Source organism: Cervus elaphus, chromosome 11 (assembly GCF_910594005.1).
Source record: "Cervus elaphus chromosome 11, mCerEla1.1, whole genome shotgun sequence".
Taxonomy (NCBI): Eukaryota; Metazoa; Chordata; class Mammalia; order Artiodactyla; family Cervidae; genus Cervus; species Cervus elaphus.
In genome coordinates this window covers 34,637,927-34,651,658 of record NC_057825.1, presented here as the reverse complement: position 1 = coordinate 34,651,658, position 13,732 = coordinate 34,637,927, and the positions used below count along the sequence as shown (strand labels likewise).

At 48.8% G+C, this 13,732-nt stretch overlaps 1 protein-coding gene across 3 annotated transcripts in view; it reads right to left on the bottom strand.

Annotated features, from left to right (window-relative positions):
- Positions 1 to 13,494, bottom strand: part of PLB1 (phospholipase B1) — a 130,055-nt gene extending 116,561 nt beyond the window's left edge. Inside the window, exons 1-3 of one of the 3 annotated variants that reach the window (XM_043917590.1) lie at positions 13,365 to 13,494; positions 3,647 to 3,794; positions 2,520 to 2,705 (exon numbers count right to left, since the gene is read on the bottom strand). In XM_043917590.1, coding sequence (XP_043773525.1) covers positions 2,520 to 2,574 — 55 coding nt within the window. In that variant the 5' untranslated portion in view covers positions 2,575 to 2,705; positions 3,647 to 3,794; positions 13,365 to 13,494. Of the gene's footprint in view, positions 1 to 2,519; positions 2,706 to 3,646; positions 3,795 to 9,779; positions 9,894 to 13,364 lie in introns of those variants that run through there. The other 2 variants (XM_043917588.1, XM_043917589.1) reach the window with 2 other exon arrangements.
- Positions 13,495 to 13,732: the final 238 nt, after the last annotated feature.

Below are 13,732 nucleotides of genomic sequence, written 5' to 3'. Positions count from 1 at the left end.
CAAAAGTCTGACAGGTTTTTTTGGGGGTAGAAATTGACAAATAGTAAAATTTATATGAAAGTTCAAAGCCCAGTCGCTTCTAAAGAAGAAGAAAAAATAGACTTGTTTTTCCCAATAATAAAGCTTACTATAAACCTATAGAATTAAGATAATGTGCTCCTGGCACAAAAATAGACAAAGCAGCCAATAAAGCAAAACAGATTTCAAACAGATGCAGGCACTTGTGAATCCTTTATATGTGAACAGAGGTGAGGATGCAGCCAACTGTTCAATGGTGCTGAGACAATCAGATATTGTGTGAAAGGAAAAAAACCCACTAGGGCTTCCCTGGTAGCTGAGCTGGTAAAGAATCCACCTGCAATGTAGGAGACTCCGGTTCAATTCCTGGGCCAGGAAGATCCCCTGGAGAAGGGAATGGCTACCCACTCCAGTATTCTGGCCTGGAGAATTCCATGAACTGTAGAGACCACAGGGTTAAAAAGAGTCAGAGTCGGACACGTCTGTGCCATTTAAAAAAAAGGCGGGGCGGGGAGGGGGGAGATGGTTCTCCTCTTACATTAGTCACAAAAATCAATCCCAGATGTCTTTGAAATGATCCATGGAAAAAAGCAAATTTATAAAATTTTTAGAAGGAAATATAGGATAATATCTTCTTAACCCAGAGACCAGAGAGAAGTTCTTAAAGACAACACAAAAAGCACAAACCAGAAAAGATTAAAAAACTTTAGAAATGGACAGGTAATATACAAACAGACAATGGCCAGACCATAGATGACAATACAACTTTGACCCACACATCGGCAGTAGACAGCCAAGGAAGCCCCCCACCACTCCCGTAGCAATCAGCCTAGAACAGTCAGGACCTGGTCCCTGTCTATGTTACCCCTACTTTTGTCCCTGCCTCCAACACAGGATGAACCAGAGAAGCTGAGTATGTTTCCTAGGGCCTGCCTTCCAGTTAGCCACCTGCAGCTATTTTCCCTCTGGCAACTGCCACCAATCAGAGCACCCCTGAAACCTTCTCCTTTTTGGTCATCAAGCTTTCCCACTCCTCTGCCTGCCTTGAAGGCATCTCTGCCCAACGCAAATGATAGCAGCTGCCTCCTGGCCATAGCAACTTTGGAGTAACACACTGATGTGCTCAGACTCTTTGTGACCCCATGGACTTTATCCTGCCAGGCTTCTCTGTCCAGGGGATTTTACAGGTAGGAATACTGGAGTGGGCTGCCATTTCCTTCGCCAGGGGATCTTCCCAACCCAGGGATGGAACCCGCATCTCTCGGCGTCTCCTGCATTGGCAGGCGAATTTTTTACCACTGTGCCACCTGGGAAGAACCTCAGAATAAATGCCTCCAATTGTTCTCATTTGGGTGGTCTCCCTCTGGGGTTTCCTGGTGAATTTACTTCCCCCTAAATTTAGAATTTTGCTCTCTTAAAGTCTCTACAAAGAGACTGGAAAAACAAGTGCCCAGAGCAAAAGGTATTTTTGGTTATACCAAATGAACAGCAAGTGCACAGTGCATATTAAAAACTAAAACAAAATAAAGTAGGAAAAAGGACAAACCTTTGGGGAAAAGATGGGAAACACACAAGAATAGGCACTTCACAAAAGAGGAATTCAAATGGTCAGTAAAGATTCCTAGGCCTCAGGAGTAGTCAGGAAAATGCAGTCTTCCCATACAGGGAGCTAAGCAGGCACCATCTTCCACCACCATACCTACCTCCCACCCCAGAGACTCTGAGAAAGCGGTGACATGTCCTAGGTAATTAGTAGAAGCAGGGCTTGGACGCCAGCGGGCCCTGGCCTCTATCCCCACCTCCTCTCTCCGTCAGGGGGCTCCAGGGCTTTCCCACTCTGGGCCCAGGCCTCTTATTTGGAGAGAGTAAAAAAGTCATCTTTAAGGCCTACTTCAGATTTAAGAGATTTTGCCTTTCTGGACAAAGGGAGAAAGGAAGAGCCAGGGGCGGGGAGAAGAGGGGCAGAGGCCCAGTCTTCTAACTATTAGTTCTGAGGAGTCCAGAGCCCTGGCTGGGTGACCTCTTGTTTCAATCAGGGCCAGTATCCCTAAAAAGCGTGGGGCCATCCCTTAGGATTTATCATCCTCAAATCTGCCTCCCTCTCCCCTTTCAGCAAAACAAAAACAAAAACAAAAACAAAAACCAAGCAAAGCCCATGCGATCATATAAATGGGCTTACCATTAGTGGTAGCAGAGGTATCAATATCTCCATGTTAAGAATCAAGGTCCAGAGAGGTAGAACCTGCCCAAGACCACACAGCACAGAGAAGGAGCAGCAGGGGCCCTACCCCCACTCCCCCACTGCTTGCTTCCCCACCACAGGGCTGCAGCCCGCCTGCACCTTCTCGCCTGTTTCAAGACCCGCCTCTTCCCCACAGCTGGAGGCACTCAAACCTCTGCCTTGCAACCTGCCTGCTCCTCTCCCAAGCTCCGAGCAGAAGCAACATGGGACACCTGCAGGGCCGAGACATTGGTTGCCCAATGAGAAAAAGTGGACTTACCTTGCCCCAGAAGCAGTAGCAGCCCCAGGAGGAACGCGCAGGGCAGCAGCCCCATGCCGGAACCTTCCAGATGTCTGCAGACTAATGGGCTCTCACTCTTCCTGCGGCTTTTATGCTCCTCTGTTGTCTGATAGAGCGCCGGTCATAAATTTTATTGTCTTCACCTTTGAGAGGGGCCGTGGCCAGCTATAAATGATAAATATTAACATTTAGGCAGAAGACTTCTCAAGGTAGATGGGTAAAAGATGGGTGGCACATTCTAGGCAAAGGCACCAGAAGACCAGGACCACACAGCCCCCTTCGAGTGGCCTTCCAGGATGGTGAGGGTCCAGAAATTGCTAGTGTCCAGGCACTGGAAATGGAAGGTGTTGGGCTAGAATCCTGGGTCAGAGCTTGGGGTCATCCCTTAGGTTAGTCCCAGTTTTTCTGCTGTAAATTATGGAAAGCCATGAGAGGATTGAAAGTACCTTGTAACATTTGTAAACCAAACGGCCACCTCCAAACATGAGGTCTTTGAGTGTGCAATGTGTTCCCACAGAGTCTCAGGAGTGCCAACGGGCTCCCTGGTTTGGTCGGTGCAGAGAGGCTTTCTCAGAACCCCCACCCCCAGAGCCATGGGTGGTCGGGAGTGTGGGGCTGAGGTGCATGCCATACACTTACTGGCTGCATGTTGAATTGACAGATGTAAATCAAGAGATGAGCCATGGAGCTCATTGGATAGAACCAGAAGCTTCCTTTGGGCAAATGAAGCCAGAATACTGCCCTGGGTCTAGGTTGAGCAGATGGAGCTGGAATTTAAAGCGTGGGTGACAAAATAGCCTTGAGTGTGAAGCTGAAATTTTTTCCACAAGTATCAAGGAATGATGGCCCATGGTTAATAAAACAGATGTATTTAAATCATCCTTGCATTACAGCCACCCTAACAGCACCAAAGCCGAGAGCCTGGCTCCTGAGATCTAACCAGGAGACTGGAGCTGGTTTCTATCATCCAGCTCAAGTCTTGATCTGCTGACATTTTTCTCAATTGCATAAAATCATAGTTGAGTTGTCTTAAGTATAAAGTGAAGACCAAGTGGGTGGCCCCTTTGTTTCTGACTTCCAGATATTAAGATGTCTTCCTTTCTCACCTACTCAGAATAATGTGGCTTGTGGGTGACCACAGGTTTAGCCATACCAAAGGCTCAGCCTCAGGGCGACACGAAGGTCTCAGGTCACACCAGGGGTGCGGAGGCACTGATTCAACTTGACCAGCTGGCGGTCCACTGGTCCTGGAGCCTGGCAGAGGGTGGCACACAGGCAGAGAAGGAAGAAGTAGTAAACCCAAAATGAGTCTGCAGGGGTCATTTGAGCATAGATACTTCTGAGCATCTGACCCTTGTTCTCTGTTTTATTCTTAACTTGTTTTTAGTTTTTGGCCTCATTGCCCAGCATGGGGCATCTAAGTTCTCAGACCAGGGATCAAACCCATGCTCTCTGCAGTGGAAGCATGGAGTCTTAACCACTGGACTGCCTGGGGAAGTCCGTGACACTTGTTATCTTCACCAATCTGCCCATAAGCTTAATGAGAGACCCAAAGCTCCCATTCTAAGATGATGTTTGGAGTCCAGGAGTCAGCTCCAGGCCACTAGCAGCTTTGAGGAACACCCCTGAACCTGCTTGGACTGCATGAGTGTTCATAGGTCCCCACTCATGCTTAGGTCAGTTGCAGGTGGGATGGCAAGCACAATGAGAAATGGACAGAAATAGCCCAGAGTCCATGTATCCCCTTCCATCTCTTACTGCTTCTCTACATGACCATTATGGCCCAACTGGAGTGACATATGTACCAATCTCTCACCCCTTTCCCATTTAGAAAAATGGAGAAGTGATTTAAAAATCATCTTGAACCCTTGTGAAGCATTTTTGTATACTGAATTACCTCTTAGATAAAAAAAATCTTTGAGTCCTCAGTGCATCAAGAATTCTCACCACCTGTGTGGCAGTGGGGGAATAGCATTTCTTGGGCACACTTGTCCCCCTCTGTGGGGTGCTCTTCACACGTCTTAGTCTAATTAGCACCATTGACCTTTGTGATCTGTTAGCAGTTGTGAAAACAAGAGAAAAAGGACTTGCCAAACTCCCAAAGTTTATAAACTTGTTCTCTGATTTTTGCTACTAAAATATCGTATGAGGACATGTAGACATCTAGAGATTGGAAGGTGCTCCATATCAGATTTTAGCAACATTCAGCAGATGTTCCTTTAGGGAAAGGCACAGCCCTAGGAATTCAAATCTTTCAGGGATGGCAGTCCATGCCTTGGTCAGAAGGCATTTTGGTGACTGAAAAAGCTATGTGCTTGCTGTTAGTTCTTGGGGCTGAAAAAGCCAAGGGCTTCCCTTGTGGCTCAGTTGGTAAAGAATCCGCCTGTAAGGTGGGAGACCTGGGTTTGATCCCTAGGTTGGGAAGATCCCTTGGAGAAGAGAAAGGATACCCACTCCAGTATTCTGGCCTGGAGAATTCCATGGACTGTATAGTCCATGGGGCCTGAAAAGAGTCCGGCAAGACTGAGCAACTTTCACTTTCACTTTCACTTTGCTGTTGTCCAAGAATCCACAAGGGGGCGCTAGACCAAGCCTCGGCCACAGGGCCTGTGTGGATTAAAGGGGCACTGGCCTTAGAAGAGTATTTTCAAACTGAAAGGTTACAATCTATTATAATCCCACGAATTTTATTTGGTGGATGATAATCCCATTAAAAAAAAACTGAAAAGGATATAATGTAATGGAGTGCATTGTATGTAGTAAGGATAAGTAATGTTCTAAGAAACTTTAATTTCAACTAAACCTGGTGATACAATATTACAATATGTATTTCTAAACATGGATCACAGTGAAAAAGAAAGAAAAAAAAACCCACTACCTCAGAGAGTAGTTGATCAGATCCACAAAGAAATCCCTAGACTTCACTAAAAAGAAAGCTGATTTGTTTTTCCCTCTGGGGAAGGATACAGCTACCCCAAATTCCCATGCGCCAGGAGCTAGAAGCCATAATGGAAAGTGAGTAAGTTGTTCAGTCATGTGCAACTCTGGGACTCCATGGACTGTAGCCCATCAGGCTCCTCTGACTGTGGGATTCTCCAGGCAAGAATCCTGTACTGGGTTGCCATTTTCTTCTCCAGAGGATCTTCCCGACCCTGGGATCGAACCCATGTCTGTTACCTCTCCTATATTGGCAGGTGGGTTTTCACCAATAGCACCACCTGGGAAGCCCACCATACTTGTGATTAGATCTGGGCCTTGGGAAGAAATTACAAACCAAGCTTTTAGATGGTTGTGAGCAAGGAGTAAATAAAATTATTCTCTTCTTTCAACAAAGGAAAATCTAGTCTTTGGCTCCTAGGTGCACTCTGGCAATGAGGTAGAAGTGTGTGCCTGTTATTTAGGACAAGTAGCCATTGGGGCCTGTTCTAAAGAAGGTCCACAGCTGGAAGAGGAAGGGTACACACCAGAACTGTGGGAGGGGTGGAACCAGGAGTGTCAGTTTCAGAATAATCTGCACAGATGACAGTCAGGTCCTGAGAAGTGTCTGCCCCATGTTTTGGCTTTTCTGAAGCACCTACTGGCCTTCACCATGACAGCCTTGTGTCACTCAGTCCTGCATGGAAATAGTCCCATGATCCTGGTGGGTTTCCTGAGGGAGACGTTGGGGCTTTCTCTTCCTGCCATCTTAGCATTCCTGGAACCCCTCCCTGTAGAACACCTAGCTCAATGTCTTGCACGTACAAGGCCCTCATCAAATCTTCATTCATTGGTTGGATATTCTCCAAGGGCAAAGAGACAACTGGCCTAACCAAACCTATGTTCTCCTAGCCCTTCCTGGTCACAGAAGTAAAAGGAGGCTTAGATTAGGCATCTCCAGACCTGAATGTTACCCACACATGTGTTCCTGTGGATAAAAAACACAAGCCTATATGAACACACATACCAGTAAAACACTGTCCAGTTTGAGTGACTGACAGATTTAGCTTGCCTGGGGCAGAGGATTTTCTTACAATCAATGTACTAAAGATAAGATTTCAGTTAAGAAGTGAATCAGTAAGAGACAAAGTGAAGAAGGGACCAGCAATGGAGGTCTAGGAAAAAAAATATGATTTTCAAGTATCACAGCCTTATTAATAAAAAGAAAAAGAACAAGAGGATAAATCCCAGTAGAATGCACACTTCACTTCATGAGACCTGACCTCTTTGTCCTTTGCTATGTCCCCAGCCGCTGGCACATTGCATGTTGTAGCAGGCATTCATTCAATGTTGGACAAATACATGAATGAATGAAATAATAAAAAGGAAAGAAACCAAGACTGCTATTAAAAGATCAGCTCAATAGTGCAGAACAGAAAAGATGAAGGGAATACACGTTCTGTTTTAGAATAGAACACTGAGGAGAAAGAGGCATGATATTCCAATACCATGTCGCAGGATGGGAAAAATAATGGAGAAGCAATATTGAGGCACTCAGCCCATGGTCTTCCCACAGGTCATACCATTATTCTCCCACCTTGTGGTTCTCAAGCCTGGCTGCACAATGGAATCACCTGGAGAGCTTTTTAAGAAAAATACCTGTGGGGGACTTCCCTGGTTGTCCAGTGGTTAAGATCCCATTCTTCCAATGCAGGGAGAGTGGGTTCCATCCCCAGACAGGGAACTAAGATCCCACATGCTGAGCAGCCAAAAAAAGAAAGAAAAAAAAATACCCTGGCCTTGGTTTTACCCTTGGACATTCTAAATTAAACAGGAACTTGGGCATCAAGTTCAATGATGGATTCTAGTGGAGCCAGGCCTGCCCAGTGCCTAGCACTGAGGGATAAGCAGGCTTCATCTCTGCTGTTCTGGATGAACCAAAGGTCCAGGGGATGCAGCTTGATACCAGAACAGGCTATGGATGCTGACAAAGTCAGACTGACCTGGCAGCCTCTCCAGAGAGGAGACCCACGTGAACATATTGGATAAAAACTCTGGGATTTCCCTCTGAGGTCAGGGAGTAGATGGGACAGGGCCAGATCCTAGTGTCTGGAGACGCCCAGTCCTTGAGTTCCAGGCTGTGTGGGCTACAGTTCACCTGCAGGCCTTTTCTCTTCCTGGTTTCCTGTCTTGGTTTCCTGATCTGTGAAATTGATGGCATGAATTCCATTCTTACATGCAATATAAAAAACAGGAGCATGGCAACTAGGGAAGCGGTGAGATGAGCTGCCTCCTTCAAGCGTACAGGGTACCCACTCCCACACAGCCCTTTGCAGAGAAGGGCGTCGTCTGACTAGCATTTACAGATGGGGAGTGTGAGACACCCCCAGCATGAACCCTGACATCCTCAAGTCACACACCTTGTTGTCCCTCTCTCCCCTCTCTTATCCACCATCTCCAGACACCGAGCCCCCCAGGACCCCCAGTTCTTCCCAACCTCTATGCCTCCCAGCACATGGAAGATGGAAGTACGCACACAACACTGAGTGAGCAGATGGGGCAATCTGTAGCCTGAAATGATCAGCCAGGACTGCTCCCAAACCTCTTCCCCTCCTCCCCCCTCCCCACCTTTGCCACACCAAGCAGGGCTGGGTACGGGGGATCGTCAATGCCTTTGTACATCTGTACACCTTATGCACCTACACCCAGGTGAAGACTTGAACAGCATTTGCTAAACACCTGCTAGGTGCCAGGCATCTTCTAATCCAACTCATAAATGAATGTTATCTCATTTAATACCAGCTGTATCCATGCAGGTTAAAAGCCACGACTAAAGTCACCCAACCAGTAAGTTGTAAACAGGAGGTTCTGATCCAGGTGAAGACTTGAGCAGCATTTGCTAAACACCTACTAGGTGCCAGGCATCTTCTAATCCAACTCATAAATGAATGTTATCTTGTTTAATACCAGCTGTATCCATGCAGGTTAAAAGCCATGACTAAAGTCACCCAACCAGTAAGTTGTAAACAGGAGGTTCTAACCCAAGGCTTCTACCTCCATGTCTGTTAGTTTCTCCTTGGCATGACTGAGAGATGAACCCACTGAAGCCCAGGAAGGTTCTTGATGGTGCGTTGGTGGAGGGCAGCCTCTGGCCCATGCACCCAGTTTGGTGGGAGAGTCTGGCCATGTGACCATTCCCTCCTGGGCACTGAGTCTGAGCAGACCACCCAGCCTGACTGCCTCACAGGCCAGGCCTGGGGCACCCACTAACCTGTAGGGGAGATGCTGTCCTTCTCGGCTCCATCTCAGGAGGACCAGCGGACCAAAGAAGGATACCCTGCTCCATCTATGCTAGTGACATACTTTCCCCTCCCAGGGAGGATCCCACCCAGAGGCAGAAAAGCAGCAGGGATTAGGTCAGAACTGGTCAGAGGGCACCTAAACCTCAGCAGCCATCTCGTCAGTCCCCTCCACCCCCACCGTACAGTGGAGAAGAGTGACACAAAGAAAGCAGCAGGGCCGGTCTGTGACTGGGAGCGAGGTCTTGTAGTCCCTGTTTCAAGTCCAGGGCTCTTTCCCACTCATCTTGCAGGGCTGAGTCACCCCAGAACACTTGCAGCAATGGAAATTTTAGGCCAGTTTTACTGATAAGAAATGAAAACCCAAAGAGGATTAGGAACTTGCCCAGTTGCTCAGCTACTCAGGGTAGAGCCCAGGGCACTTGCCCTCTCTACCACAGTCCAGGAATGGCCAAGTTCAAGTCAGAGAGACTCGGCACAGACCTTGTACTAGCAGATACCAACTAAAACCCTGGGCCCACACCTCTGGGCTTTCTGGGAAGGGGTTTCCTGTGGAGACAGGCTGGCCAGCATAGCCAGTAGGCACTAGAACACAGGAGAAGCTCTTCTTGGGAGCTTCTAGAGCCAAGGTCCCTGGGGCAGGAGCCGGGGAATGCCCTGGGGGAGAGAAGTGGTGGTGAGAGTATTCTGCCCACTGCGGGGTGGGGCTAGGGGGACACATAGAATTGTGCTGTGTGGCTAAGCTTTCTCTTATTTGATCCTTCTTGCATCCTTGGAGAGTTATGATCTGTCCTTCAAATCCAAAGGGTATATAACCAAAGTCTCCTGGTTTTTCCTGGGAATCTCACATGCTTAAGGCCACACTAGGAGGCTCCTGGCTCCCACAGCCCCAGTCATCATGGCCTGACCCCACTTGCCTCCCTGGCCTGTGTTTAGAGCAGACCTCCAGCCGGGAGGGTGTCTCCCGGACCACGGAGCCAAAGGAGGAAGAGAGCCTGTCTACCACCGAATCAGGGCAGCTTACCAGCTGTCAACGTCTTTGATCCACGCTGCTGATCCAGGAGGGGGCCTCTGGGCCTTTGGCTGTGGGACCGGGGATGGCTGCCGTCTGGCATCACCAGCTTGCTGTGGGGCTGGGCCGCCAGCCACCCCCACACACACCGTGTGCAGTGTTAATAGCTTCGGTAATGATGATGATACACGAGTGTGTCCGCTTGGCTGGCTCCCTGTTTACCTTTGATGAGCATCACCCGGGGTGAGGGCTGTGCAAGTGACCCAGGCGGGGTGGGGTCCCTTCTGTCCCAGGGCGCTGATGCAGGGGGCCTGCTGGGCAGATCCGTGCTGAGTTCCCCCTACCAGGACAGACAGGCCTGGATCAGGCTTAGCTCTGAGGACCTTTGTCACCACAAACTCTGTTTTCCAGGGAGTACCTGTGTGCCTCTCTTCAGGGCACTGTTGATAGAGACAGGCCAGCCTGTTCTTATTTCTCTGATTCTAGAAGGACCTTGTTTATAACTGGAGGGTTTTATAATTGGTTCTAACCCAAAGAGAAAGCCTGAGAAAAAGGAATTTTCAAATTCCTGATTTTCTTCATTCTAAGCCTTGTACATTTTCATACTGTAACATATCTGAAAACAGACTCTGATAAACCACAGAAAGGTTTAGAAACCTGCCCAAGATCACACAGAATACAGGTGATGAGGCCCGATTTTTAATACTGATTCTTCTGCCCCAAAGGCCTGTCCTCAAAACCCTAGACACAGCACTGCCTTACTTTTGTTCATTTCAGTTTGTTCCTTCCCTGACTGCTACCCCTCTTCTCAGAAAATGACCCCCATGCTTCTAGTTTCCTGGTTTCTTCTCTCCAGCTGTTCTTTTTCAGCTTCCTTTGCCGGCTTCTCAGGATGCTGGCCTGGGCCCTCCTCTGTCTCTTTCCCTGTCTCCTAAGGTGATCTCATGTACACCCCCCACCCCAACTCATGGCTTCATTTAAAATCTAAGCATCGGTAACTCCTACGTTTCAATTCCCAGCCAGTCCTCTCTTTCAACCTTCAAATCCCATGAACTCATGGATTCGTTGACTCAGTATCTCCACTGTGATGTTTCATAGGACCTCAAACTCAAGAAACTAAGAACTGAATGTATGATTTTCCCACATTCATTTGCATTCCTACAGCAAATGGCAACAGTGGTTGTGGACAGACCCAAGAATTATTCTTAAAAACTTCATCTCCTCAGTCCCAACATATCATTCATTGCTGAGTTCCATTAATTCTGGACCCTAAATCACCTCATGAGTCTCCAGTGTGTGCTAATGATTTAAGGAGAAAACAAGAACTGCCCACCTTGTGATCAAGAGGCTTATCCTTCCTCCCATCACATATTGCCAGGAAACAAAGCAATTCTTCCCCAAATTCAAGGCCAAGTCCCTTAGTTGGCATGCCTTTTCCCCTGTGGCCATCTCCTCCCTGGAGCTTGTACTCCAAGCCCTCTCCGCATCCCCTGTCCCCAGCCCAGGTGCTCACACCTTACACAGCACAGGATGGCACGCATCTGCCCACAGCTCGGTGAGCAGAACCCCGGCACATCATCCCTGAGAGAGACCTAAGAGCCAACACGTGGATCCTGAGCTACTTCTGTGTGCCCTGGGAGGCCCCTGACCTCATGGAGCTTAGATTCTAGGCAGCTACAGAGGGAAACATGAATTTGTTTTACAAATGCATGTAAGAGGAGGTTATGGAAACATGTGCCCAGGGGATCTTTCCTGGGCTCATTTCAAGACTCTGTGATTAGCAGGATCCTGGGAAAAGCCAGGGTGACTGCAATGCGGAGAGAAGGGAGACGGAGGCAGGGGAGGTAGGAGGGGCTATTCAAGCCTCATAGGCCTCAGTCACACCTGGGCCTTTAGCCCAAGAGAGACCAGGAGCCAATGAAGGATCGAAATGGGAAAGTGACAGAATCTACCTGATGTTTTTAAAAGTGGACTGATGGCTGAGTGGACTAGGGACCATAGGGAGACCAGTCAGGAGGCTGTCAGCATTTGGGCAGGAGGTGGAGGAGGTCTGAAGCAGACTGACAGTGGCGGGGATGTAGAGATGCTCAGGAAGTCAAACCTACGGATTATGCACAAGAGGGGAGGAAAACTGTCTCCATTTCTGGCCTGGGCAACTGAGCCAGACAGTGGTTCACACGCTGAGTAGGGACCACGGGGCAGGGAGGAAGGGTTTGGAAGAATGCTGAGGGAAGACTTCAGAAGTCTTCAGAAGTGTCACTCTGGACACTCAGGGGATGCCAGAGGGGCAGCAGATGAATGGATCGAAAACTCTGCAGAGAATTCTGAACCAGAGTCATGTGGGAGTCAGATGGCTGTTCCAGATGTGGGATGAGTCTGCCTAGGGAGAGAGGATGGAGGGAGAAAAGAGAAAACTCCAAGGACTGCATCCTAGTCCTAATCATTAGACCGCAAATTATTTAAAGATTAGCCAGAGAAAAACTGGCCAAAGAAGTAGAAGGTTTGTGTCAGAGAGAAGCATGGGGATGCTGCTGAGAAGCCAAGGATCTGAGACCTGGGAAATTGGGTTTTAGCAGAGGGCATTGTTGCTGGTTTTCATGGTTTGCCTTGGAGCCTCAGCTCAGCTCTGTGCCCCTGGGGGCAACTATGCCCCCACCTGAGACTTCCATTTACCAGTCAGTGGAGGAAGAAGTTTGGATCATCAACAAGGTCCCTCCCAGCTGAACATCATTCCAGAGAAACATCATGATGGAGGCATGCCTTGGCTCCTGCCTGGCCCTGCTCCCCACCTGCATCTTACTGCATCCTCTGGGTATGTTTTAGGGTTACATTCCTAAAGGTGCAAGACCTACATGTGGGTAGAAGGGAATTCCCATTCATCTGACATTCCGTGAGTGTTGGGCCTTCCATGAGCCAAGTGTAGGTATTATGTGGGAGACAGAAAAGATATAAGATGTGATCCCTACCCTCAATGATCTTATCATCTCTTTGGGGAGATACAATGAACATACACAAAAATAAAGCCTAGAGACTGTGTAAGTTTGAGGAAAGAGTCTGTAGGTGGACATGGAACCTCTGAGCAGAAAATAAGGGCTGGGTCCATGCGGGAAAGCTGCTTGGAGTGGGCAAACCTTGACCCAGGTCTGGAAGAAGGGATGTGTACTCATTGGAAGAACTTGGGCAAAGGCATGGAGGTGAGCCATGAGCAGACTGATAAAAGGTTGGCTGACAGGTCTGGCAGGGCGGGGATCCCCAGAGATGGGGATATGTGGGCATGGCTGCTTCTGTCTGGGTCCAGGGCACAGACCTTGCCCCAGGGCAGAGCCAGCACCATGGGTCAAATGCCTCATGGGACCTGTGAACGCAGGTATCACCCCACAGGGACCTGCTCCTCCAAGAGTGACTTCAGCCCTGATCAAGATACATGAACTCACAGACTCATGGCATGTCACAGCCAGGTCTGGGACTGTAGGAGAATATTCGAGAACTGACTGTGGCTCTCACCAGACCCCAGCCCTTTCTCATGCCCCCAACCCAGCCAACAGTGGGTTCCTTTCTCACCTTGACCAATCACAAGCCCCTTCTCCTTCTGCTCACCTGCCTTGTGCCAGGCCTCTTGCTCTCCTCCCCAGGGTGGTGGGTGCTGCTAGGCTCCTCCCTGGGGTCTCCCCACTGCACCTTCAGCCCAAGACAGCAGTGTTCTGGGCACTCTTCTCCGAGAAGTTCCACTGCCCACACAAGGAAGGCGACTCCTTCCATTGTCCCCTCCCCTCCAGCCCACATGCCCAGCTGCCCTCCTTCCTCCTCAACCAAGGTTCTTAACAACCCTTCCCTGTTAAGGGTCTTCCCTGCTCAGCCAGGCCTATTCCTGCTCCAAGTCACTGTGTTGGAGGAACAGGAGGAACAGGGAGGTGGCAAAAAGTCCTCAGCCTTCTCTGTCATCACTTCTCTCCATCACTGAGGCT